The sequence below is a fragment of the Ailuropoda melanoleuca genome, chromosome 14, assembly GCF_002007445.2.
Source record: "Ailuropoda melanoleuca isolate Jingjing chromosome 14, ASM200744v2, whole genome shotgun sequence".
NCBI lineage: Eukaryota > Metazoa > Chordata > Mammalia > Carnivora > Ursidae > Ailuropoda > Ailuropoda melanoleuca.
Window position 1 is genome coordinate 30,832,766 of NC_048231.1, and position 27,103 is coordinate 30,859,868.

At 54.0% G+C, this 27,103-nt stretch overlaps 1 protein-coding gene across 1 annotated transcript in view; it reads left to right on the top strand.

The window, feature by feature from the left end:
• Positions 1-27,103, top strand: part of RIN3 (Ras and Rab interactor 3) — a 105,492-nt gene that overhangs the window by 53,895 nt on the left and 24,494 nt on the right. The window contains exons 4-8 of the mRNA XM_034643225.1: positions 10,210-10,282; positions 14,849-14,940; positions 21,808-22,220; positions 22,258-23,380; positions 25,280-25,588. Of these exons, the coding sequence (XP_034499116.1) occupies positions 10,210-10,282; positions 14,849-14,940; positions 21,808-22,220; positions 22,258-23,380; positions 25,280-25,588 (2,010 nt within the window). The remainder of the gene's footprint in view (positions 1-10,209; positions 10,283-14,848; positions 14,941-21,807; positions 22,221-22,257; positions 23,381-25,279; positions 25,589-27,103) is intronic.

A 27,103-nucleotide genomic window follows, 5' to 3' on the forward strand; every position in this document is an offset into this window, starting at 1 on the left:
ACATCCCCTGATTCTGATGTAAAGTTTGATGCTTCATTAGTTGCGTATAACACCCAGTGCACCATGCAATACGTGCCCTCCTTACTACCCATCACCAGTCTATCCCCTTCCCCCACCCCCTCCCCTCTGAAGTCTTCAGTTTGTTTCTCATAGTCCATAGTCTCTCATGTTTCATTCCCCCTTCTGATTACCCCCCTTTTCTTTATCCCTTTCTTCCCCTACCGATCATCCTAGTTCTTATGTTCCATAGATGAGAGAAATCATATGATAATTGTCTTTCTCTGCTTGACTTATTTCACTTAGCATTATCTCCTCCAGTGCCGTCCATGTTGCAGCAAATGTTGAGAATTCGTTCTTTCTGATAGCTGAGTAATATTCCATTGTATATATGGACCACAGCTTCTTAATCCAGTCATCTGTTGAAGGGCATCTCGGCTCCTTCCATGATTTGGCTATTGTGGACAATGCAGCTATGAACATTGGGGTGCATATGGCCCTTCTCTTTACTACGTCTGTATCTTTGGGGTAAACACCCAGTAGTGCAATGGCTGGGTCATAGGGTAGTTCAATTTTTAACTTTTTAAGGGACCTCCACACTGTTTTCCAGAGTGGCTGTACCAACTTGCATTCCCACCAACAATGTAGGAGGGATCCCCTTTCTCCACATCCTCTCCAACAATTGTTGTTTCTTGCCTTGTCTATCTTTGCCATTCTAACTGGCGTAAGGTGGTATCTCAGTGTGGTTTTGATTTGAATTTCCCTGATGGCTAATGATTTTGAACATTTTTTCATGTGTCTGTTAGCCATTTGTATGTCTTCATTGGAAAAGTGTCTGTTCATATCTTCTGCCCATTTTATGATTTGTTTATTTGTTTCTCGTGTATTGAGTTTGAGAAGTTCTTTGTAGATCTTGGATACCAGTCCTTTATCTGTGGTGTCCTTTGCAAATATATTCTCCCATTCCGTGGGCTGTCTCTTAGTTTTTTTGACTGTTTCCTTGGCTGTGCAGAAGCTCTTTATCCTGATAAAGTCCCATAAGTTCATTTTATCTTTTATTTCTCTTGCCTTTGGCGATGTGTCGTGAAAAAGGTTGCTCTGGCCGATGTCATAGAAGTTGTTGCCTATGTTCTCCTCTAGAATTTTGATGGATTCCTGTCTCACATTGAGGTCTTTCATCCATTTGGAGTTTATTTTTGTGTATGGTGTGAGAGAGTGGTCAAGTTTCATTCTTTTGCATGTAGCTGTCCAATTTTCCCAGCACCATTTATTGAAGAGACTGTCTTTTTTCCACCGGATGTTTTTTCCTGCTTTATCAAAGATTAGTTGCCCAAAGAGCCGAGGGTCCATTTCTGGGTTCTCTATTCTGTTCCATTGGTCGATGTGTCTGTTTTTGTGCCAGTACCATGCTGTCTTTGTGATCACAGCTTTGTAGTACAGCTCGAAATCCGGCATTGTGATGCCCCCAGCTTTGTTTTTCCTTTTCAACAGTTCCTTGGAGATTCGGGGCCTTTTCTGGTTCCATACAAATTTAAGGACTATTTGTTCCAGTTCTTTGAAAAATGTCCTCGGTATTTTGATCGGGATAGCATTGAAAGTGTAGATTGCTCTGGGTAGTATGGACATTTTAACTATGTTAATTCTTCCAATCCATGAGCATGGAATATTTTTCCATCTTTTTATGTCTTCCTCAATATCTTTCAAAAGTGATCTATAGTTTCTAGGATATAGGTCCTTTACGTCTCTGGTTAAGTTAATTCCAAGGTAACGTATGGTTTTTGGTGTTATTGTAAATGGGATGGATTCCCTAATTTCTCTTTCTTCAGTCTCGTTATTCGTGTATAGAAATGCAACTGATTTCTGGGCATTGATTTTGTATCCTGCCACCTTACTGAATTGTTCTATAACTTCTAATAGTTTGGGAGTGGATTCCTTTGGGTTTTCCATATAGAGTATCATGTCATCTGCAAAGAGAGACAGTTTGACTTCTTCTTTGCCGATTTGGATACCTTTGATCCCTTTTTGTCTTCTGATTGCTGTTGCAAGGACTTCTAGTACTATGTTGAATAATAGTGGCGAGAGTGGGCATCCTTGTCGTGTTCCTGATCTTAAGGGAAAGGCTTCCAGCTTTTCCCCATTGAGAATAATGCTTGCAGTAGGCTTTTCATAGATGGCTTTTATGAGATTGAGAAATGTACCCTCTATTCCTACACTCTGAAGGGTTTTAATCAGGAAAGGATGCTGTATTTTGTCAAATGCTTTTTCTGCATCAATTGAGAGGATCATATGGTTCTTGAGTCTTTTCTTGTTGATATGATGTATCACATTGATTGATTTGCGAGTGTTGAACCATGCTTGCATCCCAGGTATGAATCCCACTTGGTCATGATGGATAATCCTTTTAATGTACTGTTGGATTCTATTAGCAAGGATCTTGTTGAGGATTTTGGCATCCATATTCATTAGAGAAATCGGTCTGTAATTCTCCTTTTTGAGGGGGTCTTTGCCTGGTTTGGGGATCAAGGTAATATTAGCCTCATAGAATGAGTTTGGTAGCTTTCCTTCTGTTTCTATTTTTTGAAATAGCTTTAGGAGAATAGGTATTATTTCTTCTTTGAATGTTTGGTAGAATTCCCCAGGAAAACCGTCTGGGCCTGGAGTTTTATTATTTGGAAGGTTGTTTATCACTGACTCAATTTCTTCATAGTTAATTGGCCTATTTAAGAAATCTATTTCTTCCTGTTTCAGTCTTGGTAGTTTATAGGTTTCCAGGAAGGCCTCCATCTCTTCCAGATTGTTTAGTTTTTTGGCATATAGCTGTTGATAAAAGTTTCTAATAATCCTTGCAATTTCAATGGTGCTGGTCGTGACCTCTCCCTTTTCAGTCATAATTTTAATAATCTCAGTCCTTTCTCTTTGTTTTTGGACAAGTTTTGCCAGTGGTCTGTCAATTTTATGGATTCTCTCAAAGAACCAGCTTCTAGTCCTGTTGATCTGCTGTACTGTGCTCCTGGTTTCTAATTCATTGATTTCTGCTCTAATCTTGGTCAACTCCTTCCTTGTCAGTGGGTTAGGCCTGTCCCTCTGTTGCTGTTCCAGTTTCTTGAGGTGAGAATATAGAAACTGCATTTTAGATTTTTCTATTCTTTTGAGTGAGGCTTGGATGGCTATGTATTTCCCCCTTAGGACTGCCTTTGCAGTATCCCATAGGTTTTGGACCGTTGTGTATTCATTCTCGTTGGTCTCCATAAATTGTTTAATTTGTTTTTTGATTTCCTGGTTTATCGAGTCATTCTTGAGCAGGATGGTTCTTAGCCTCCAAGTGTTTGAGTTTCTTCCAGGTTTTTCCTTGTGGTTGAGTTCCAATTTCAGAGCGTTGTGGTCTGAGAATATGCAGGGGATAATTTCAATCTTTTGGTATTGGCTGAGACCTGTTTTGTGTCCCAGAGCATGATCTATTCTTGAGAATGTTCCATGGGCATTTGAATAGAATGAGTATTCTTTGGTTCTGGGGTGTAGTGTTCTATATATATCTATGAGGTCCAACTCGTCGAGTATGGCATTCAAAGCCTTTGATTCTTTGCTTAGTTTTTGCCAGGGTGTTCTGTCTATTTCTGATAGTGGGGTGTTGAGGTCCCCTACTATTACTGTGTTCTTATCTATATGTCTCTTTATTTTGGTTAAGAGTTGGCTTGTGTATCTTGCTGCTCCCCTGTTGGGGGCATATATATTAATAATTGTCATATCCACTTGTTGAATACTTCCTTTAAGAATAATATAGTGCCCTTCTGTATCTCTCTCTATGGCCTCTAGTTTAAAATCCAGTCTATCTGATATGAGAATTGCTACTCCAGCTTTCTTTTGAGGTCCATTTGCGTGGAAGATGGTACTCCATCCCCTTACTCTAAGTCTGAATGCATCTTTGGGTTCAAAATGAGTCTCTTGTAGACAGCAAATGGATGGGTCATGTCTTTTTATCCAATCTGCAACCCTGTGGCGTTTTATGGGAGAGTTTAAGCCATTTAGATTGATAGAGATTATTGACAGATATGATTTTAATGATGCCATTTCTCTTTAAAGTCTTTGTATCGGTTGTGACTTGCTGCTCTGTATCACTCTTGGGGCCTTTTTACCTTTATAGAGCCCCCCTTAATATCTCCTGTAGGGCTGGTTTCGTGGTTACGAAATTGGTTAATGATTGGCGATTTTGGAACGTCTTTATTTCTCCATCAATTCTGAATGACAGCTTTGCTGGATAAAGGATCCTTGGCTGCATGTTTTTCTCTGAAAGAGCTTTAAAAATGCCCCCCCAAGCCTTTCTCTCATTCCAGGTCTCTGTAGACAGGTCTGACGTAATCCTGATACCTTTGCCTTGGTACGTGAGAAATTTCTTTGCCCTGGCCGCTTTCAATACTGTATCCTTGGATCTAATATTTGCGAATTGCACTATGACATGCCGTGGCGTAGGTTTGTCCTGGTTGAGCTTGGATGGGGTCCTCTCTGCCTCTTGGACACGAATGCTTGTTTCCCTTGCTAGATTAGGGAAGTTTTCAGCTACAATTTGTTCAAATATCTCTTCTAGACCTCTGTTTTTCTCCACCCCTTCAGGGATGCCGATGATTCTGACATTGGATCGTTTCATAGAGTCAGTAATCTCCCGTAATCTACATTCGTGGGCGTGGATTTTTTTAAGACCAGCTTCTATTTTCGTTTTTTCTTCTACTAACCCATCCTCCAATTCGCTAACGCGTTCCTCTGCCTCGGTGACCCTGGCCGTCAGAGCCTCTAGTTTTGACTGCATTTGGCTCATAGAATTTTTAATTTCTGTCAGATTCGCTCTCATTTCTGCCCTTAGGGATTCTATATTCTCAGCAACGCTTTCTCTGATGCTTTTTTCAAGTTTACTCATCATCTTGACCATTGTTGCTCTGAATTCCATTTCTGATAATTGGGATACATCCATATGTATTAATTCTGTGGCCGAGGCCAATTCTGTGGCAGAGGCCACAGACTCATTATCTTTTCTTTGCTGGGGGGGACTTCTCCTTCTCGTCATTCTGATGAAGAGAGATTGCAGGGTTGTCCAGAGCCCAAGTGTTGACTGGGACCCAGGCCGTGCGCCCTTGTTTTATAGAGATCTTAGGGATGTGGGCTTCTTCCTTAAAGAGTTTATTTATTTATTTGAGAGAGAGAGAGACAGTCAGCAAGAAAGGGAACCCAAGCAGAGGAGTGGGAGAGGAAGAAGCAGGTTCCCGGTGGAGAAGCCCGATGAAGGACTCCTTACGGAGCGTTGTGATCACACCCTAATCCGAAGACAGGTGCTTGGTGACTGCGCCACTCAGGCGCTCCGGGTTGTGGGCTTCTTGATTTTTCAGCCTGCCTTCTGGGGGAGGGGCCTGCCTGCAGGTACTCAGAAAACCCTGTTTGGGTAGAGTCTCTGTGTCCCTTGCGAGGGGGGATGGGGATGGGCACCCTGTGAGCCGGTATTTCCGGGCTTTTGTTCTCTGGCGGCTTTCCCTGGCGGTTTGCTATGCCTCTTCTGAGAGAGCAGCAGCGGCTGAAATTCAGCCTCTGTCTCAGAACAGAGGGATCGCGGATCGTTCTCCACTGATGTTCTGGCCACTTTAACTCTGTTTCTGTTGGTGCTGCTCAACCCTGCAGCATCCCGGGCTGTGCGCCCCACACCCGGCGTCCCAGCCCTCACTTCCAGGGCCGGCACGTCTCTGTCCTTTGTGTTTCCAACCCCGCCCGCCGCCAGCCGCCCCGCGCGGGCTCCCGGAGCTCCCCGTCTCAGTCTGGTGTCTCACGGGTGCTGACCGCGAGTCCGCCTGCTCCCCCGTGCAGGTGGCCCTCCAGCCGCCAGCCGCCCCGCGGACGCTCCCGGAGCTCCCGGTCTCAGCCTCGATCCAGTGAGCACACCGGAGCTCCGGAGCTCCGTGAGATGCTTGGTGGTGCACGCTCCCGGCTCACGGACTCAGTCTGCCGTTTCCAGAGTGCGGGTCCGCGGTCCGCCCGCTCCCCGGTGCAGGTGGCCCGCCAGCCGCCCTGCGCGCGCGCTCCTGGAGCTCGCGTTCTAAGTCTGTTGTCTCGCGGGTGCCGTCCGCGAGTCCGCCTGCTCCCCCGTGCAGGTGGCCCGCCAACCGCCAGCCGTCCCGCGTGCGCTCCCGGAGCTCCCTTCTCAGCCTGCTGTCTCAAGCGTGCGGGTCCGCGGTCTGTCCGCTCCCCCTTGTAGGTGGCTACCGCTTCCCGGCGCCCTGACACGGCGGCTCCCTCCCCCTTCTGTTTAGCTTCCGATATCTGTGCGCGGTTTCACGGCTCCCCGCTTCGTACCTCGATACTCAGCGCTGGAGATGTTCATTTGTAGAGATCCAGATGTATCTTCCTGCGTCTCAGGCTGATTCCGTGGATATTCCTGCCTGGTCTGGTACCTATCCAGCTCAACTCAGGGGACCGGCTGAAAAAGGGGTCCCCTACTCCTCCGCCATCTTAACCTCTCCCAGAAAACCATACCTTTAATATCCTCTCCCTCTCTTAGCGCTAAGCAACCACCACCTACTTTTGTCTCTGTAAATGTGGTCCACTCTTGATCCCGGCCCCAGAGGGCCTGGTCAGCCGTCCTCTTTGGAGTCCTCATGTGTGCCTGGCACAGGGTTGGGGGCAGTGCCAGTGACAGGGAAAGTAAGACCTGGTCCTGCGCCCAACGGGCCCACAGTCTCACAGCCTCAGATCACAAGGTGAGCACACAGTCGGTGTTCCCCTGCGGGGAAAGCGTGTGCTTTACAGAGCACCTCTTGCATGCAGCTTTCCCACGGGAGAGGTCGGGACACCCAGGGAAGGCTCTGGGCCGGAAGGTGGATCCTGACGTCAGTGAAGGGCAAAGAGGGATCCTCGTCCACCGGAAAGAGCATGAGCAAACACCTGGAGGCTGCAATATGGACTGCGTTGACGGGACAAAGTGAGGAAAATGCCCACCCCACCCCACTCCTGCCAAGGGACAAGTTTTCTATGCAGGAGCCATACAAAATAATGCCAAGCAAAGGCACAAAAATCCTTCCACCTCCAGCCCTACCTCACACCGCGATCGACTTACTTGTTTAAAGTTAGGGTTTATGGGACGCCTGGGTGGCTCAGTCGGTTAAGCGTCTGCCTTCGGCTCAGGTCATGATCCCAGCGTCCTGGGATCCAGCCCGCTAGGCGGGGAGCCTGCTTCTCCTTCTCCCTCTGCCTGCTGCTCCCCCACTTGTGTGCGCTCTCTGTCAAATAAATAAATAACTTTAAAAAAAAATTTTTTTAAAGACTTTAGGGTTTAGTAATCCTGTACCCTCACTGAGCGTGCTGTGCGCCGTTCTAGCGGCTTCCGTGGGTGAGTATTGCTTACGAGCAGGCACGTGAGTTTCCTAGGGCCTCTGTGTCGAAGTAGCACAGGCGGGATGGCCTAGAACAGCGCACATTGGTCCTCTCGTGGTTCCGAGGCCAGAATCTGCCATCGAGGTGCGGGCGGGGTTCATTCTTCCTGCGGATCAGGGAGAATCTGTTCCACGCCTCTCTCCTAGCTGCTGGTGGAACCAGCACTCTGGTTTTGCTTGACTTACAGGGGCCTCGCTCTGGTTTTGATCTCCCTGAATCTCTACCTGGCCTTCTCCTCTCTGTGTGTTTGTGTCCCGTGTCTTTACGTGTTTTTATAAGGACACCATTCATGGGATGTAGGGTTCGCCCCCAATCCAGTGTGACCGCACGTTCACTTAATGACCTCTACAAAGACCCTATTTCCAAATAAGGTCACATTCACATGTTCCAGGGGTTAGGACTTCATCATATCTTTTTGGGGGATGCAGTTTAACCCATAACAGGTGGATACTTTATTATCCCTGTTTTACAGCTGAAGACACCAGGGCACAGAGAGGGTGAGCAATAAGAGGATGGATGCATGTTCACATTCAGGCAGTTGGGCCCGGGCACCCACACACAAGCCACCAGGTCGCTACAGCACAGAACCCAGGGCCATCCTGGGAGCAAAGCCCACTCACCACTCATGGGGACAAAGGATTTTCTAACTCTTACCCATGAGCGTTAGCCTGTGCTCCAGAACGGTATAAGGCTGTCTGCGAGGATTCCCTCAAGTCTGAGGTGTCCCTTCAGACTCCTCCAGGGGAAGGTGGTCGATCCATGCAGTGGAAGGCCTAAGATCCCAGCCAGAACATCCCCAGGCCTCTACCCTTCTGGCGTCTCCCTCCCAGATGGATATTTAATAAACATGTATTGATCTCTTAAATTGCACGCCACACACTGTGCTGGGTACTGGGGGAGACTCAGATTGGGGCCACCCCCTGGCCCTGGCATGCGCAAGCTCCCCCAGCTGAGTCCCTGTTGTGAATGGAGGCTGTTCCCACCATCAGTGTATGGATAGGGTAGAGGGATGTGACAGGCGCCTGGGTCTAGGGCAGAAGAGGTCAAGTTATAAAGAAACAAACAAGAGCTTTCATCACTGCTCATGATTTTACAGAACAATAAGTTTAACAGTAAAAAGGTGACTGGGCCACTATGTCTAGACCCATGCTGGGCCCTGGGCCACAATAAGGAATGAGCTCTGGTTCCCAGTTGCTGACCAGCAAGGACACAGTTGGTAAACTGAGTCTAAAGGAAGTATGGCTTTACATAAAGTGCCTGGGAGCACAGAAGGGGGCGTGGCTGACTTTATCTTAAAGCTGCTCACTATTGAGCACGCCCTCCCAGTGGATCCCACTTTATAGACGGAGCTCTCTATACCCCTTGAGGCTACAAGGTATCTTTTTGGCCCTGGGCTCCCTTGGCCCAGTCACTTCTTGAGAGAGTGGGCGATGGACCAGATGCCAGCACTAGGTGGCGCTGTAGGCCGCTCCACCGCTATTAATTCACAGATGGTGGTTATTCCTTGAGCTGATGTTTCTGACTTTTCCGAGTACCACTGGTCCTATAATCGACTTAGTGTTATTCTTCAAACACCCTTTTGAAGTGTTTATATCTATCCTAATGGGAAACCATTATTTCTTGGCCATAAATAGACAACGAATGTAAACTTCTTTTAAAAAAATCATGTTAACTGTTCAGCACAGTGTCTAGTATGTTGAAAGAAGCAAACATAAAAATAAAGCTATTGGAACAAAACATGTTGGTTCGTGTATGCCCGTCTCGCAGAGCACCAATGCAGCAAAAACAGGACAGCCGGCTGTCAACTAGATGCAGGCGTGTTTAGGGTGGGAAAGGCCCCTTCCCTCTGCAGCGGGAGGAACTAAGCTCCTGGTTGGAGCCAGTCCTGGAACTCAGGTCCTGCCTTCTCTTCCACCACACGAATGAGAGAAGAACCTTAGCAAATTGGAACTGAAGTGTGACACGCTCAGTTTCTCGGTGCCTCTGATGCCTAAGAAAGTTCACTGTGGGGGTCCCCAGTACAGGGAGCATCACCTGTTGGGCATATGGAACTGTGGGATGACAGTCAGGAGTCGTGAGGGTGATGGCAGCCAAGATGGGCAGCGGACCTCAACCAAATCTCTTAGCTTCTCCGGGCCCTTTGCCCTGAGGGTCCAAAACAGGGTGTGGTGTGGTGCCATGTTCCCCTTTCAGGCATGACCCAGCACCCAGCCCCTCCAAGGAGCCATATCCACCGTGGGATGGGATCTTGGGCAAATGCATGGATCCCTCTTTGTTGTCAGAGCTGAAAAATATAAAGGGGTCACCCTCACTCTTGGGTTACCCATGTGGCCAAATCAAGTAAGGTTCTAATAGGTCCAAGGGTTCTTGGGTAAAGGGCCAGTGGTCCCAGGCCGGCATCCCTGCATCTCCTGGGGCCAAGAAAGATCTGGACCACTTGCCTCCTGCTGGTCCCTCACAGCTCCTCGTCAGGCCGAGACGACCCCGAGCCATTAAATGTTTAATTCTCCTTTTACAATCTAGAGTCTTCTGTGTCATTTTGCCCCCAAATGATGACTGTATGTTAAAGATAACACCAGCTGCTATAATAATTGCCCGAAATCTCGGTGGATTAACACCACAGAAGTTCACTTCCCACTCCCCTATGGTCTGATTGGCAGCCAATGTGTATGAGGCTGCAGGATGCCAGGCATTGTAGCAGGTGCCGGGACCCCCCGAAAGATGGCAGACGTGGCCCCCACCCTCAGAGAGCCTCCTTCTGTCTGGCAGGGACACTCACCCAAGGCTTTTGTCATCTCTCCTCAGTATTGTACCTGGAAGGCTCGGTTCTTGTGTTCGAGGACGTCTTCAGACTGATCGCATTCTACTGTGTCAGTAGGTGAGTATGCCTGGCCCACGGAAGGACATCGGGGTGCACCAGATGTTCCTGCACCCTTGGGTGGGGACGAGGGTCCCAGGGAGGCCCCCAGAGGGAAAGGTGCAGCCCAGAGGATGCAGACAAAGGGGACAGTCCTGGCTTTGCCCTGGTAACCATGCGGGAAGGTGTGGGCTCTGAGGCACACAGAGCCTGGCCACTCAGGGCCCCTCCCTCATCACCCCCTGCCCCCTGGCTCACTGCCCCTCACCCCAGCTTCCTGTGTTCCAGCGTCCAGGACAGCCTGGAGCCCTGTGCCGACCTGACCCGCCCTGTTGCAGGGGTGGCAGATGGCACTTCCTGTGGGGACAACAGGAAGGGCTGATACCCCTCAGTGGGACAGAGCCTGTGATTCTTAAGTAGCTGCTGGGTCGGGTGGGTGACTGGTCGCCACCCTCAGAGCTGCTCTGTTTACTCAGAACTGGTTTCAGGTCAACAGGAACGTAAAAATACATCTTGGTACCATAATGGCTTAAGCTGCAGGGCCTTGACAAGGGCTAGACAGGATGTCTCGGCGTTCAGGGCTCCAAGCCCACATCACCATGCTTCAGAGAGACCCATCCTTGCTGCCGCTCAGTGAAAACCACACTCATCCCAGAACAGCCCTCCCACCTAGCGGGACCCTCCTGGGCTCCAACGGGCAGGAAAGGTGATGCTGGTAACAGCAGCTGCAAGCCGCTGCCACCTGTCGAGGGCTCACAGGGACCCAGCGCTGGGCTACCCATTACCTTCATAAATCTTCCAGAAGTTACCATTTCACAGATGAGGAAGCTGAGACTAAGAGAAGGAACTTGCTCAGGTCGCGCAGCTGGTTAATGGCGGGGTCGAGATTCAAAGTACGTAAAGCTCCGAGGTCCGTGAGCTTTGCTATGACCGCCCCACCGCGTGCCACCCACGATAATTCGGATGATCTAGCATGTTCCTCTGGGCTTGCGAGGCAAAGCAGCCAAGGGCCCTGGGGCCGTGGTGTGCTGTGACATGCCAAGCGCTCAGGCAGACAGGACTGTTCCTGTTCTGAGAGGTTCTTATCTCAGGAGAGGGTGCCCAGCATAGCGCTTGGCCCACACCAGGTGCTTTGAATGAATAAATGGATGATGACATAATTGCAGAGCCCACAGTTGAGCTCGTTACCTAATCTCTCTGAGGCTCAACTTCCTCTTCTGTGAAATGGGAATGATAATACCTGTTAGGACGGATGCCGGGGGAGGAGAGGATAAAGAAGCGCGCACTGCCCAGCAGTCAGACGGTGCTCTAGTTCCATTTCCATGGAGGGTAGTGACTTTGTGTCCGCAGAGCTCTGGAGCCATAGTCGCCAAGCTCACACCGTCACCTCCCAACCTTTCCGCCTCTGGCTGCTGTTTCTCTACGTCCCAGAGAAGCAGGTCCCTGGTTGCCCGCCCTCGACTGCGCGAGGAGACCACAGGGCACAGAGCCCATATGCCTGGGTGTCTACGTACTATATTTGGTGTCAGCGCCAAGGCCATCTGTAAGGGGTGAGGTGCTGTGGGAGGAAGAGCCCCAGGCCGGTACCTGGCTGTCACCCGGCCTCCCCTGGCTGTGGTTACCTCACCTGTCAAAGGGATGGTAGCCGAGAAGAAACAACACAGCGCCAGAGCACTCATTCGAGGCACGTACTCCTTTGCCCCTCACCCCCCCCGCCCCCACCCCTGACGCAGGAAGGCACAGGGTGCTTCCCCTAATGCTCCAGGCTGGATGGTAGCCCAGTGTGAGAACTAGAGAGGCTTCCCAGACCGGGCAGAGTCCCATGGTCGCCCAGGGAGCTGGTTAAAAATACAGACCTCTGGGCTTCCCCCAAGATGCTGATTCAGCCGCTTTGGGGTGGGGCACAGTAATAGCCTAGCTGGGGCTCTCTTAGGGGCAAGAGTTGAGAGGACTTGCCCCTAAGGAGAGAGCAGCGGGGAGGAAGGGGGAGCAGGACGGGGCAGGGAGAGAAGCCAGCAAGGATGCAATTATAGGAGGAGCCCAGCCTCAGCAGGAACCCTGGGGGCTTTCAGGAGCCTAAGAGGCCTCGGAGGCATTAAAGCCAACGGGGCTGGATTTCGTACCCCAAGCCGCCCGGCCAGCCAGCCCCATGGCAGAGGCATTTGGGGCTCTCCCTAGGGCCAGTGGGACAGGCAGTGAGGCTCCGGCATACCAGGACAAGCCGCTGAGGGCCACAGGTGCCAGCCTCAGGGCCAGACCCCACTGAGGCTGAGCCGTGGGTGGGCAGAGCTGAAAGAGGCATCCACGGGTCCAGGTGGGGGTCTGTGCTGAGTCAGGCTTGGTCTGCGCTCTGTCAGCGGAGTCCTTTCTAACCCCTACCGCGGCCTTGCGGGGCAGGTGTTCCCCTCTGGAGACCCACTTCAGGGACTGATGCCTGCTGGCCCCAGGTTGTGCTAGGGGTCGGACAGGAAGATCCTTGCAAGGGGCTTGCCAGAAGGCCTGGCATGAAGTAAGCACTCCATAGCTGTCGAGTGTGTTCTTACAGACAAGGAAACTGAGGCTGGGGGTGTCTCCAGCTCCGGTCGCACAGCTAAGTTCTCAGCCTGTTTGAACCCAAGCTCGCCTGGACTCCTGAGCCCCGGGGGCTTCTTCTCGACCCCCTGCACAGGCCTGGGGCCCAGAGGATGCACGTGCTGCTTCCCCACAGCCCTCGCCTTCCATGTATAGGAGGGTCTGGGCCTTCGTGTGGAAGACGTGACATCGGAGGCCGGGCAAGGAAGGGCAGGAAGAGAATTTTAGGTAGAGGAAACAGCACAGGCAAAAACTTGGGCGTGGGAAGCTTGGGAATGACTGCATGGGGAGAACCAGACACATGGGTGGGGATGAGAGGGGAGGCCTTGAATGCCATGCCCAGGAGCTGTGGAGACATCCTTCCTCAGCTGCCATGAGCCATGCTGCTGCTCCCCGTCAGTGTGCCCTGTGGCAGAGCTGCCTGGCTGCAGCAGGTGGTCGAATCGAGGCACCCCTTGAGAGCTGGTGAAAAATATGGATTCCTGGCCCAGCCCCAGACCCAACCCTGGGAACCTACATGCATAGTTCTGGGGATCTGCATTTCTAGCCGCTCCCGCATGGGATTCTGATCCGGAGTTAAGTAATACAAAGGTATTAATGCCTACGCAACTCTGCTTCGATGTAGTGATAGCTGATTGCTATATATCGGGACACCTGGGTGGTGCAGTCAGTTGAGTGTCTGACTCTTGGTTTCAGCTCAGGTCATAATCTCAGGGTCCTGGGATTGAGCCCCTGTGTTGGGGCTCCCGCTCAGCAGGGAGTCTGCTTCTCCCTCTCCCTCTGCCTGCCCCTCCCCCCACTCCCTCTCTCTCTCTCTAAAACAAATAAATAAATCGTTTTTAAAATAGTGATAATATCATGTGACATAAGGCCTGCAAATACCCAGCCCAGTACCTGGCACATACTAGTTGACCAGCAAACACCCCCTCCTGTGGGTACTTTTCCTTGGATCAGCAGAGGTGGCCCCCGGGGGAAGGGCTGAATTGGATGATGTGGCGGGGAGCAGGGACAGATGAAATCCGTGAACATAACTGGGTCCTGGAGAAGGAGGAGGTCCAGGGCCTCAAAGGCTCTGCAGAGTCTAAGGAGATGTCGGGGAGGATGAGCTCAGAGGTGGCAATGGGCAAGGCACACTCCCCATAGGAAAATGAGCATGCCGCCTGGGGAGGCAGCCGGGAGGCCCCTGAGTGTCAGGGAGGGGTCTGTGGTGGGCAGAAGGGAGGAACTGGCAAGAGAGGCTGAGCAGGGTCCAGGCCCAGAGGGCCCTGGAGGCCACAGTTCTGGGCTGGAGCTGGTCCCCAGCTGTCCTTGCAGCATCTTGAACAGAACACAGAGGAGGTGGCTGAGGGAGTGTGGGAGATTGTCCTGTGGTGGGGGTGGGCACCAGAGCAGCTGAATGACTCTGCTGCCCACAGCAACATACTCGGAGACCCAGGAGCCACTAGAAACCCGGCTGGCAGGCCAGACAGCCAATCAGGTAAACTGAGGCAACATGGGCCTGAATCGTGCCATCCTGCAAAGGTAGAGATTGGGGTAGTGGTGGCCTGAGGTGGGAATGAGTGCTGAGGGCGCAGTCTGGGTCTGGGCCTGGGTTTGACCTGCCCAGAGGGGCCGACTGGTAGCCTTCCCTGGAGAAGTCTGACTGTGTGCTCATCTGGGAAGCCTGACTATGTGCTCCCTGCCCGTCTCAGGGTGGAGCAGTGATGGTTAGCAGGCAGGAAGGGCTGGGTCACTCTGCCCAGAATGGCACCTTTAGAGGAAGCGACCTGGGCTTCCCAAGGGCCAGGAAAACCAGGGACCAGGGAGAAGAGTCTCCCATTTCTGCGGGTCCCTCAGCGCTGGCCCAGGACTAGATCAGACCGGTTGCTCCCTCAGCCACAGGGCTCAGCCCCTCAGCCCCAGGGAAGTTTCCAGTCTGCCTGGAGACCCCAGCAGCCAGCAGGGTTGCCGGGGCCCAAGAATGGACACAAGGGTCCCTCTCCCTGCCATGACCTCTGGCCTTTCCTGTCTCCACAGAGATTTGCTGCCCTTCACGCTGAGGCTGCCCCAGGCCATCCTTGAGGCCAGCAGCTTCACAGACCTCGAGACCATCTCCAACCTGGGCCTGGGTAAGTCCCCTCCGAGATTCAGGGGAGGGGACAGGGCTTTAGGACGTGGGGCCTCAGGACTGCTGACCAGCGTGTACAGGGGCAGCCCCTCGGGCTGAGTCCCAGCTCCTGTGGGACCACCCGTCCCCCTCTCCAGGCTGCCGAGCCCCTGTCGCGGGGAGATTCTCCCAGTTTTCAAAGGGGCACCTTTTACAAGCCACCCAGAAGGTCTGACTCACAGCCTTGCGGGGGTCTGGGGGAGCTGGGTCTGGTCAGGGCCAGCACAGGCTGACCTACTGCCAAGACGAGGCTCTGGGAAAGGCTGAGCCCAAACACCCAGGCCTTTGTCTGCTGACCAGAGCCCGGCACCAGCGCGACCCCGGCCCTGGCTCCAGTCCCACCCTTGTCAGAAGGAAGGTGACAGGAACCTGATTGTGCAGTGGGTGTGGGATGCAGGACGGGTTAGGAACTTGCACGGCCCCGGTGGCCTCTCCCCTGAGGTCTGAAGTGGCATAACGACACCTTCAGTGCTTCATACTGGCTTGGCATTGTCTTCCTGTCATCCTTGTGTCCCCATTTTCAAGATACACAGTCATGTCCGAGCACAGCTGAGAAGCGTGTCCAGGGTGGGCCAGGCAGGAAAGCACACAGCTGGGATGTGTGCCAAGGCCTCTCTGACACCACGCAGGGCCTCCCCGCTGCCCCTCTGCGACCTTCTCTGTTGTTTTGCAGGGGTCAGGTGTCAGAGGCCAGTTTGAGACCAAGTCAGCAGAGAACATGAGATGCATGGGCTCGGTGTGGGCAGGCTTACTTCCAACAGGAGGGGGCTGTTTGCCTCAGCCCTTGCCCCCTCAGCCCTTGGCCCTGCCACAGGGCTCGGTCAAGAGCCGTGTGCTGCTCTCAGCCTATCAGTGCCCAATGCTGTGGCTGGACCAACACAACCATCAGGAGACTTCGAAAAGAAAAAGTCTATTGCTCACACGACCTGGAAACTACACAGCACCCGGGGGACCCCATGGTGAGGTCGCGGGGAGAAAGCACACGTGTCGTTTGGGAATGTGGGTGAGGTCCAGAGCCAACGGCCAAGAAAGAATTCTTGAGACGTCTTTGGTGCAAAAAAAAGTGATTTTATTAAAACATGGGGACGGGACCCATGGACAGGAAGGGTTGCCACACTGGGGCTTCGAGGAGTGTCTGATTATACACTTGCAAGTTGGAGGAGGTAAGGACAAAGGAGGCGTCCCAAAGGACTCATATCTAAGGAAGGCTCTCGGGATTCTGGGCGCCCGGCTCTTGTCAAGCTAAGTTGTTTTTCCTTCTAGTAAGGCACTAACATTAGACAGTTGGGAGTTACCAGGAGGCAAGTCAAGCTCTGCCGGTCTCAGGCCCTTGTCAACGGGCTACAGGTCATAAAGGAATTTAATTTTGTTTCTTTTCCCTTCTGCCTTCATGTCCTGTATCCTTCATGGAAGGGGGGGAGGTTAGGGCTCCAGGAAATTGAGTCTACGGGTCTCTGGAAGTTAGGCTATTGATAGGAATGCATTTTCCTTCTAAATCACTAAGACATTGGTAAACTGAGGGAGACTCCTGTCGTGCAGGACTGTGATCTCTATCCGTGAACCATTTGTGCTTCCCTCCCCTTAGTTTTAGGGCAGTTGGGAGTGCCTGAGGAATGTCTCACCTATCCCACCTGGGAGTGCAGGGGGGGGCGGGGGTGTTGCAGGGTGTCAGCTTGTGCTTTGCCCTCAGCTTGCCTTCTGCTCCCTCATCACGCGGGCCTGGGGTTCTGCTTTTACTGGGGCTGATGGTGGGGACGTAGGGCTTCGCAGGCTCACCCTCAATTGGTGAAATGAAAACATGGGAGGGGAATTTAATGCGCCGGAAGAGAAAAAAACAACAAGTGGCCCAAATGGTCAGTTATCTAAATCAACCAAGATCTCTAAAGCAGAGGAGCCTTGGTGGAGGAAGGCAGCCTGGCTATTAGTCTAGTCTTGTGACTAGCCACATGTTTATTCAAGATATCGAAGGATACCTCTTCGAAATGGATGCCTCAGCCAGCAGAGCTGAAGTCAGCACTTGCATTACAAAAAGAAAAAAAAAAAAAAACCGGGGAGAGATTACACCACAGGCAGGTGTCCCTGGACTGACCTTCACCTATAGCACTGACACGAAATATGCAACACAAAGAAAAGATGCCCAGGCCGGGACACACTAGGAGACACACTAGGAGTTGTGCCCTGCGCATCTCTCGTTGTAGACGAGGCGTTCTCCTGACAAAGAACTGAAACCCACTTGAATGAGTGTAGATAAAAGGGGACTTTGTGAAGGGACCCTGGGGAATCTCCAAGAAACAGAGCAAAAGGTCAGCCGGGCTTTGCGGGCAGCAATGGCCGCCTCCCCGCCCCAACTGCTGGCCCCTGCTCCCCTCCACCCCCACCCTCCCGGCTCTAACGTCAGCTGCACCCCACCCGCTGACCTTGCCCTTGGAATATGTCGTGAGACTGTGTCTCCTATCAGTAGTGTCTGCAGTTTACTTTTTCTGGCGTTCTACTCACTTTTTACAAAATGAGCAGAATGTAATAACTATCCAAATCATTGCAAAGCCTGGCTGCTCTGGCGGAGATGATGCTGCTGAAACAGCTCTTTCTTTGCAGGGTCAGCACCATGTGATAACCCAGAGGGCTTGCTCATGGCTCATGAGCTGACCTCAGAAGGTCCAGGTTCGGCCTTGGAAAGGCCGGCTTTCGAGAGGGCAGGCTATCTTAGAAGTGTTTTCTTGGGGCCACAAAACTAACACAGGGGGCAATCCAGCATGAAATTACATGCAGTTGATTCTAAGTGGAAGAGGAACGTAGAGAAAGCCATGGTCAATAAGAGTTAGATTTGCAGAGGGTCTCAGACACGTTGGAGGTATATATCCGCTTAATATGTTTAAAGCATGTTTGAAGCAAGCACCTGTTCTGTCGCTCTAGCCAGTTTGCATGGACTTTGCTTTGTCTTTTACATTCTACAATGAGAATTTTCCTGGTTATTAAACACCCATCCACAACCCAAGTGTGAATGACAACGTGAGTGTCCAACCGCCTGTCCTTGGGATGCCACAAAAATATTTATTCGCTAAACTCGTTGTACTTTCAAGCTGTTTCCATGGCATCTGGAATACTTTCCTGCATTTACTCATCTCCTCTCCGTCCTGCGGCTAATCCGGGGCTCCCCATGCGTGAACCTTCTTCGCCTTGGCCCTCAGAGCCTACAGCCCAGTACCTGGCCCGGCCTGGGCCCTCTGAGGATTGTAGGAGTGGACACCTGGCAAGAGGTATCCCCAGCCGAGTTGCAGGATGCTGCTGGGCCAGCGACACGTCACCTTGGTCCGGGGGCAGCGCGGAGGCAGGGAAGACACGGCTGCTCAGGGGATCTCTGGCAGCTGAGCCGAGGCTTGGCATGGTGCCAGTGGGCCCGGGTGCCCCCCGCTTTGCCAACCACTAGCATTGCATGACTGGTTTCCGCTTCTCCTCTGGCCTTGGCATTCTGCAGGCTGCAGAGAAAGTTACCTACTTCCCCCCTTTTTTTTTTTTTTTTTTTTTTTTTTTTAGCATAAAGGCCTGCACTGGTTCCCTGACAGGCCCCCAGACCCTAGGATGTAGCTCCTCGGTCCCAGCGTCCCCCACCCCTCAGAGTGGCGTTGGCTTTGAGGCTGCCCTGCCACAGCGTAACCAGCAGGCTTATCTTAGGGGCCGGGGAGCAGTTCCTTGTCACCCAGGCCCCGGGCCCATTGCTCTGAACCCCATTATCTGTGCTGGTCCTGCCAGAATCCACATGTAAGCAGTGGAAAATGTGTTCTTTTTCTTTCTGTGCGTGATGGGCCCACCTTGCTATGCTGAGGCAGGCTGTGGGGCTGGCTGGAGCTCCTCGGCCTTCTTTTTGCCCACCTCCTCCCATTTTCTTGTGTCTTCTTGCCTGCAGCCACCACCCCCCCACTTCCTCCACCCCCCCCTTCAGGTCATCCCCGTGTTACCATCAAAATGAACCTTGCCTACGTGCCCCTCCTCAGAACCCCGACTGCCTGTCCCCTCTGGCGAAGCTAAGCCAAGGGGCTGAGCTCCTCCTCTGCTCCTCTGTGCCAAGAGTGCCTTAGGCTCTGCGAATACTTAGATGAATGAAGCATTGTTGCTACCTTGCGGAAACTGGTAGCCTGGAAGGGGTGGGAGGGAGTCCAACAAAACCCAAGAACTCCAATCCCAGTGCTAGTCACGAGGGTCAGGGTGACCCCCAGAGCTGGGGGGAACACAGAGGAGTATACGGGAGGTCTGAATGTGTCAGGAAGGCTCCACCAAACAGGTAACATTTGACCTGGGTCGTGAAGGACAGCGAGAGTGTGCCAGGTAGCGAGGGTAGGAAAAGGAGTCCAAGCAGAGGGAAGAGCATTAGCCAACACCTTAAGGTGGGACAGCCCTGTGACATGTTCAAGAAGGAGTGAGTGGGGTAACTACGCAGTAGGTGAAGCTGGAAAAGACGTGCAGGGCCAGATCCCACAGGCCTCGAATGCCAGGCTAAAAGGTCGGCAGTGATTCGATTCCAAGCACAGAGCAGCCAAGGGTCTACTCTGCGCCCAGCTTCGTGTCTCAAGGAGGAGACTAGATGGGGGTGTGGGCAGGCTAAGGCCAGGGTCTAAGTGAGCAATGAGAATGTCCAGGCGTAGGTGGGCAGTTCCGTTCATTCATCTGCCCCATGACTTCATCTTTCCCCAAAGGAAGGGCTTAAGAGAACTTGGAGGTGAGGATCAGGGGCCTCGGCTCACACGAGGAGCTGCTGCCAGTTCACCTTTGAGTCGGACTGGCTTCTCCTTGCTGGGCATACTTCCAAGGAGACAACTTGGTACTGGTGCTGTGTAGACAGGGTACACAGAGCCTCAGGTGCTGGCCCCTTGGGGCCCGAGCATCTTGTGTGCTTGGCCTGAAGCACCCAGGAGAGTGGATCAGTCATGGAGAGCAAAGTGCAGAGCCCAGACAATCTGAAAAACAGCCTGGACTCGAGAGCCCAGGGGCTCCCCTCCCACCCCGGGCTCTCCATGTCCTCAGGCAGAGCTTTGTGAATGGGGAACAGTTCATGTGAAAGTTTGTCATCCTTATTGCTCCAGAGATGGGTCTCTGCCCAGGACAGGGCTGAACGGTGAGCCCCACTCTCCTTCCCGGGAGAGGCACATGCTCACTTTCAGTCAGTGTCCCAGCAGCCCCACTGTCCTGGGTTGTCCCCTGCTCCCCGTGACTGGAGTTGCCACCCCCAGGCCAGCAAGGCAGCAAGTGCCCACATCCTGGGAGTGCCTGTCTCAGGACAGGCGCACAATGGCTGCCGAAGGCCATCTTGTGATGTTCCCTTTCTTTCGATGTCTAGAGCCTGTTGTGTTCTTACCACATCCCCAGTTCTGGGGCGCACACCACGCTGTCAACTCCGACCCTGGGAGAGCAACTCAGATGGGAAGTGTTGCAAGTTCCTATGAAGGAAGACACAGAACCTGGGCGCTGAGCACACAGGCTTTAGAACTAGTCTGACCGGGTTCAAATCCCGGTTCCTCCACTCACCAACCTGTGACCTTGGGCAAATTGTTTCATCTGTCTGGGTCTCTGATCTTCATGTCCTCTGGGGACAATGTTAGGACTTACACCAAAGGCCTGTGGTCAGGGGTGGATGAGATGACCCACGTAAAGCAAGTTGCCTACACAGCCAGAATCCAATGCGTGTTTGCTCCTGATATTATTTTTGGCAGTTTTCTTAGTGATGAATCCCTCTGAGAAGTAAGGAGCTTGGGGTGAGAGGCTGGAGGCCTGGCCCCATTGTTAACAAGGGACTCTGCACCCTCAGGCTCTAAAATTAAGAGGCTGAAGAGACTGGCGTCCCTGCTGCTCTCCTGAGGAGCGGCTGGAGTGAGCCCAGGGTGGCCTGGACCCATTTGAAGTGACTCCCAAAACTCTGCACCCTTTCTGGAGGATCCCGAGCTAGACCCTCGATAGAAGCTGGTACCCAGAGGTCAGGAACTCAAGAATTCCTGAGTTCGCCAACCGCCCGTGCCCTTTCCGCTGGGATGTCCCATGCCCCTTACCCAGTGCAAGCCTGGTGCTGACCAGCCTTGTCTGGAGAGGGACAGGCCTGCGTTGGTGGCCACAGCCACGGGCCGTCTGTGAGGGATGAGTCAGGAGAAAGGCCTGTGCTGGAACCGAGAGCCAGCAGTGCAGGGCCCCCCACTTTCTGACCCACCCCCCTTCACACCACACAGACACACACACACGGAGGGCATGGGACATTTGCCTATTTTAACATAGAGATTGACAGTCCGAGCCATTTTGCAGTGGGGCCAGTGTTCCCCGTTTGGATGGTCAGGTCTGAGCTCACTGGCCACAGTGCGTACTTCGTCCCTCCTGCACACGGCCACCCTGCTAGCCAAAACAGGCCCAAAGCACCTTCCCTGGGGGGTCCCGCATTCTAGAGATGACCAGAGACCGAGGCCTGGAAAGGTCAAGTCACCTGCCCCAGGGCACCCAGCCAGTCGGCTGCGGAACCCCTTGCCTTCTGTCCCCCTGCCCCCGACGTGGGCCTGCACCCGTGCCATCGGTGCTCTCCTGGTGGGCTCTCACATGCCAAGGGGCAGAGCCAGAGCTGAGCCTATCACCACCAGGTCCAAGCCCCACCCCCGAGAGCCTGGGACATCAAACGGGGCTTCCCCTCTCGAGGCAGGAAGTGGTGGGAGAGGTTTAAAACAGCCCAAGAGGGGAAACAACCCTCAGAGCAGTGAAGCAAACGCTGGGACCAGCCCTGCCCCCACCACGCCCAAAAACGCCACCCCCAGCGCCTGGCTTCAGGACTGATCAGCCTCTCCCTCTCTTGTCTCTACAGGCTTCTGGGACTCCTCGCTGAACCCCCGGCGAGGCGGTGGGAGCCCCGCGGAGCCCCCAAGAGACCCAGCCCCCGGAGCGCCCCCAGCCTCCAGCCTCAAGTCCACCGCCCATTACGAGAACTGTTCGTGTGAAATTGAGCTGTCCATAGGAAATGACCGCCTGTGGTTTGTGAATCCGATTTTCATCGAGGACTGTGGCGGCAGTGCCCTGCCTGCCGACCAGCCACCCCCGGGAAGCTGCCCCTCGCGCCCGTTGCCTCCCACCTCCTTTGCTACCTCACCCACCTCCAAGTGGGCCCCTCGCCGCCCAGCACCCCCTCCCCCGGGAGCCCCGCTCCAAGCCTCTGGCCCCCACCGGCCTCCTCCACTCCCCGCTCCTGTTCTGGCCTGTCCATTGCCCAGTTCCCCCCCAGTGGCTGCTCCCCCGCCTCCAGAGGCCCTTCCTCGAGCACCCCCGGCGTCTGCCCCACCCTGCACCCCATGCCCCAGGCCCCCCCGACCATTCAAGCCAGCCACCCATGGCAGCCTGTGAGAGGCTTTCACGCCCCCCCACAGGCCTGGGCCCCCTCAGGGAGGAAGAGATAAAGCCAGGGGCAGCCCCTAGCCCCTTGCAGCAGACCCCCGCGCCTCCAGTCCCCGCGAAGAAGACTCTCCCTGCTGCCCCTCCCAGACGCCGCATCTCTGAGAAGGTCTCCCTGGAGGACCCGAGCGCAGGGAAGGTGGACAGGGGGATGCCCGCAGAGGGGGACCAGCCAGGTCTCTCCAGGGCATCCCCACTCAGCCTGCCTCCCCAGGGGACCTCAGGCAGTCCCGGGGACAGGCCTCAGAGGACCGCAGAGCAAGGTCAGGAAGCAGCGGCCAAAGCCAGTGATCCGGGCAGCATGCCAGAGCCGCCGAGGAAGATCCGACAACCCCCAATCCCGCCCCCCAGGAGGAAACGGATCTCCCGGCAGCTGGCCTCAGGCCTTCCAAGCCCCTTGGAGAGCACCGAGTCCTCCGCAAAGGAGGAAGCCCCCGAGAAACCCACGCCTGGTCCACCCAGAGAAGGCCAGAGCCCTGTCTCCCAAGCCAGGACTCAGAGCCCGCACGCCCCGGCCGGCGCCCGGCCCCAGAGCACGGCAGAGTTCAAGGGCTCCCTGGCCTCCCTCTCGGACAGCTTGGGAGTGTCCGCCTCGGCCACAGACCAGGACTCCTACTCCACCAGCAGCACGGAGGAGGAGCTGGAGCCGATCAGCGGCTCCGGCGGGAAGAAGAAGCCCTCGGTGATCCTGGGCAAGGCGCGCCACCGCCTGAGCCTCGCGAGCTTCACCAATGTCTTCCACGCGTTCCTGTCCAACAACCGCAAGCTGTACAAGAAGGTGGTGGAGCTGGCGCAGGACAAGGCCTCGTACTTCGGCAACCTGGTGCAGGACTACAAAGTGTACAGCCTGGAAATGATGGCGCGCCAGACCTCGAGCACGGAGATGCTGCAGGAGATCCGCACCATGATGACCCAGCTCAAAAGCTACCTGCTGCAGAGCACCGAGCTCAAGGCCCTGGTGGACCCCGCCCTGCACCCCGAGGAGGAGCTAGGTCAGTCCTGGGCCGGGGGCTGGGAGCGGGCGGGAGGGAGGGCTGATCCAGACTGTCCCCCCGTGCCGCGAACTGAGTGACCCCTGTGCTGCGCTGCTTCTCACTGCAGGGTTCTGCCCCGGTGCCGGGGAGACGGCGCAGGAGCCTCAGGCTCAGGCGAGGCCGGCGGGGCCCCCGTCCTGCCCGGGATGCTCCTGATTTCAGGAGGGAGACGAATCACAAGGAGCAATTAGAGGCAAAAGATGTACCACCGGGCTTGGCTGCGGAGGGCCGGCCCGTCTCTGCAGCTCCTGGGGCCCTCCGAGATGCAAACCACCCCCCCCCGGGGGCACGGGCCACAACCCCCTCACTTTGGAGATGAGGAAACAGCTCTGCCAGGGGAAGGGACTTGGCCAAGGTCACGCAGGAACCAGAGGCACTGGGGACGCCCCCCGTGAGTCCCTGCCTTCGGGTCCCCGCACCTCTAGCCGCAGAGGCAGTGGGGTCACACTACGGGCCTGGAAGGATGGGCAGGAGTGGGCTGAGGCAGACTAAGGCTGCCGCATGTCCTCCTGTTGCAGGAGCTGGAGAAGCCAAGGGGAAGAAGGAGGTGGTAGGATGAGGACCCCGGACAGCAAGGGCCAGCCCCAAACCCGGATGGGGGCCAAGCCCAGGCCTGCGTGGCAAGGGAGCGTTATCTACTGAGACTCAACCATAGGAGTGTGGGCCCCTCTCTTACCCCCCAGGGATAGGGCAGCTCCGGTGTCTCCCTATGCAGACAGGACTTGGGCTCTCCCCTGGGGATGGGATAGAGCCAAAAAGACTTCCCAAGAACATTTCCCTACTGTCAGCCAAAGCAGACAAGCATCACCATGGTGTCAGACATAGGGTCAAATTCTTGTTGCGCCCCCACCTAGCTGTGACCCACACCGTCGGAGCCCGAGTTGGTCCATCTATAGAAGGGGATAATAGCGTATATGTTGCAGAGTTGCCGTGAGATCAAAGCCGACTAAATCCCCTTCCATTAGCTGAGCAGGATGCCTCTTGGATAAGACGACATTTGAGCAGCGAAGGAAGAGGTCAAGTATATAGCTGTGGAGTGACTTCTCCAGGCAAAGGGAGTAGCAGGCACAAAGGCCCTGAGGCAGGAGCAGAGCAGCAAGGAGGCCAGGGTGGCTGGAGCAGCGTGAACACAGGGGAGCAGGCAAGGTGATACGTGAGAACAGACTACAAGGCCGGGGGGCGGGGGTGCCTAGTAAGTCATGGGGGAAGACTCTGGCTTTTACTGTGCGTGGTGTGGGAGCCACTGGAGACTTTTGAGCACAGGAATGTCATACTCGAACATACCATAACAGGATTATGCTGGTTGCTGAGTTGAGAATAGATGAAAAGGGGCCAGGGCAAGAGACTACTCGTGTAACTCAAGGAAAAATGATGGCAGCCCAGCTCGAGGTGGTGGCCGTGGAAGTGGGGAGAAGTCAGATTCTGGATATACTGTATTCTTGAGCCTCGAGGCAAGTGAATTTGAGAATTCAAAGAGCAACATCAAGAACAATTCTACCAAACATTTACTGGGCACCCGGGCCCTCCATGTACAATTGCACAGGTTGTATACTGCACAACTTCCATGTAAATAGTGCCCTTCGAAGTTGTGCATTGGTAGGCAGCCCTGTGAGAGTGTCATCCGTTCCAGGCCCTGTGAAAAGCATTAGGATACAATGTTTCAGTCCCAGAGGGCTCCCGTATGGGTGTCTTCGCAGCGTGGCTTTTGCTGAATGTACTACACTGCCCCCTGCGAGGTGTAGCTGCTGGGGCACTGAACGTGTCCTTCCAGGGGCTGGGACATGGGGACAGCCACACCGTTGGGCACCAAAGCCTGCTGGCTGGGTCTCTCACCCTCCCGCTCTTGCCCCCCCACAGAAGCGATTGTGGAGTCGGCCTTGTACAAGTGTGTCTTAAAGCCCTTAAAAGAAGCCATCAACTCGTGCCTGCGTGAGATCCACAGCAAGGATGGCTCTCTGCAGCAGCTCAAGGAAAACCAGCTGGTGGTCCTGGCCACCACCACCACTGACCTGGGGGTGACCACCAGCGTGCCGGAGGTGCCCGTCATGGAGAAAATCCTGCAGAAGTTTGCCAGCATGCACAAGGCCTACTCGCCCGAGAAGAAGATCTCCATCCTGCTCAAGACCTGTAAGCTCATCTACGACTCCATGGCCCTCGGCAACCCAGGTAGGTGGGCAGCCAGAGGAGCCTGGGCTGAGGGCTCTCTCGACGAGCAGCAATACTCTGTGGGCCTGTGACCGCTCCCCGGCAAGGACCCCGGAGCCCTTGGAGGGCACTAGAGAAGGCTTTCCAGGTTCCGAGGCCTGTTGGGGCAGGACCGGGCGTGGGGGGATGGAATTCCTGGGCACCTCTCAGGGGTTCCCTGGGGGTCAGATGGAGGGCCATGATTAGCTTTCTGGAGGAAGGCCAGGAAGCCAAGCACAGTGTGCGTTCGTGTTGACCAGGAGAAGGTTCTCTCTTAGTGTCTTAGGGCTGCTTGTAGCAAAGCGTCACAAGCAGGGGCTGAAACAGCACACGTCGATCGTCTCACGCTTCTGGAGGCTGGAAGTTGGAGATCAGGGTGTCACAGGGTCATGCTTCCTCTGAAGGCTCGAGGGAAGGCTGTGTTCCAGACCTTTCTCCCAGCTTCTGGTAGTTCCTTGGCTTGTGGCAACACTGTGGCTGTCTGCCTGTGGGTGTCTATGTCCAAACTTCCCATTTTTTGAGGCCGTCAGACACATTGGATTAGGGGCCCCCTCCCTACTCCGGTGTGACTTCATCCTAACTGATGACATCTGCAATGACCCTATTTCCAAATAAGGTCACATTCCCAGGAACCAAGGCCTTGGACTTCAACTTATGAATGTCAGAGGGACACAATTCAGCGCATAACGGCCACTCCAATCTGTTTGCATTTATCAGTGCCCACCAGGAGGTGTGGCAGTGACGCTGATCTGGGCGGGCACGCCTGAGCTTGTCTGCGCCAGAGCTGGCCTGGACTGCCTTGTGGGGCAGTGGCCAGAGGGGCTTGTTTGGAGGCTGGCTGGGCTAGGAGGGCCTTGCTCGCATGTTGGGTGGTTGCTTGGCTATTGACTGGTCAGGAATGAAGGTTACGGGGCCACACATTTCTCTTTCTTCGGCAGGTTAGCCTGTAGTTGAGGTCCAAGAGAGCAAGTGAAGCCGGGAAGGCCTCCTCAGGCCTGGGTCTGAATTGGCACAATGCCACTCGGACATATTTCACTGGCGTATTTACTCACAAGACCAGCCCAGATTCAAGGGGCACAGAACTCAAGTTGCTTGATGGGAAGAGCTGCAAAGTAACGTCGCAAGGGGCACAGATGTAGGGAAGGGGATTGTTGGGACCGTTTATAATCAGTTTACCACAGCACTCCTCTAGACAGACAAGAATAGGCATGACCACACCATGGGGCACACCTTAGTGAACAGCATGGTGGCTGGATTTCATGCCCGGATCTCCTCTTCAGCTGGATGCCCTTGTGTAGTGAGCAACCTGTGTGACTGTACATGACAACCATAGTAATGGAGAGTGGAAGGATTGTGACGTCTGTTGTCACACGGACTTGGGTTTCAATTCCTGATCTGTCACTTACTATCTGCGTGACCTTGAATGATTTACTTAACCCCTTAAAGCCCAGTTTCCTCACCCAAGGAAGCTGTTTTACAAAGGGGACGCTCAGACCC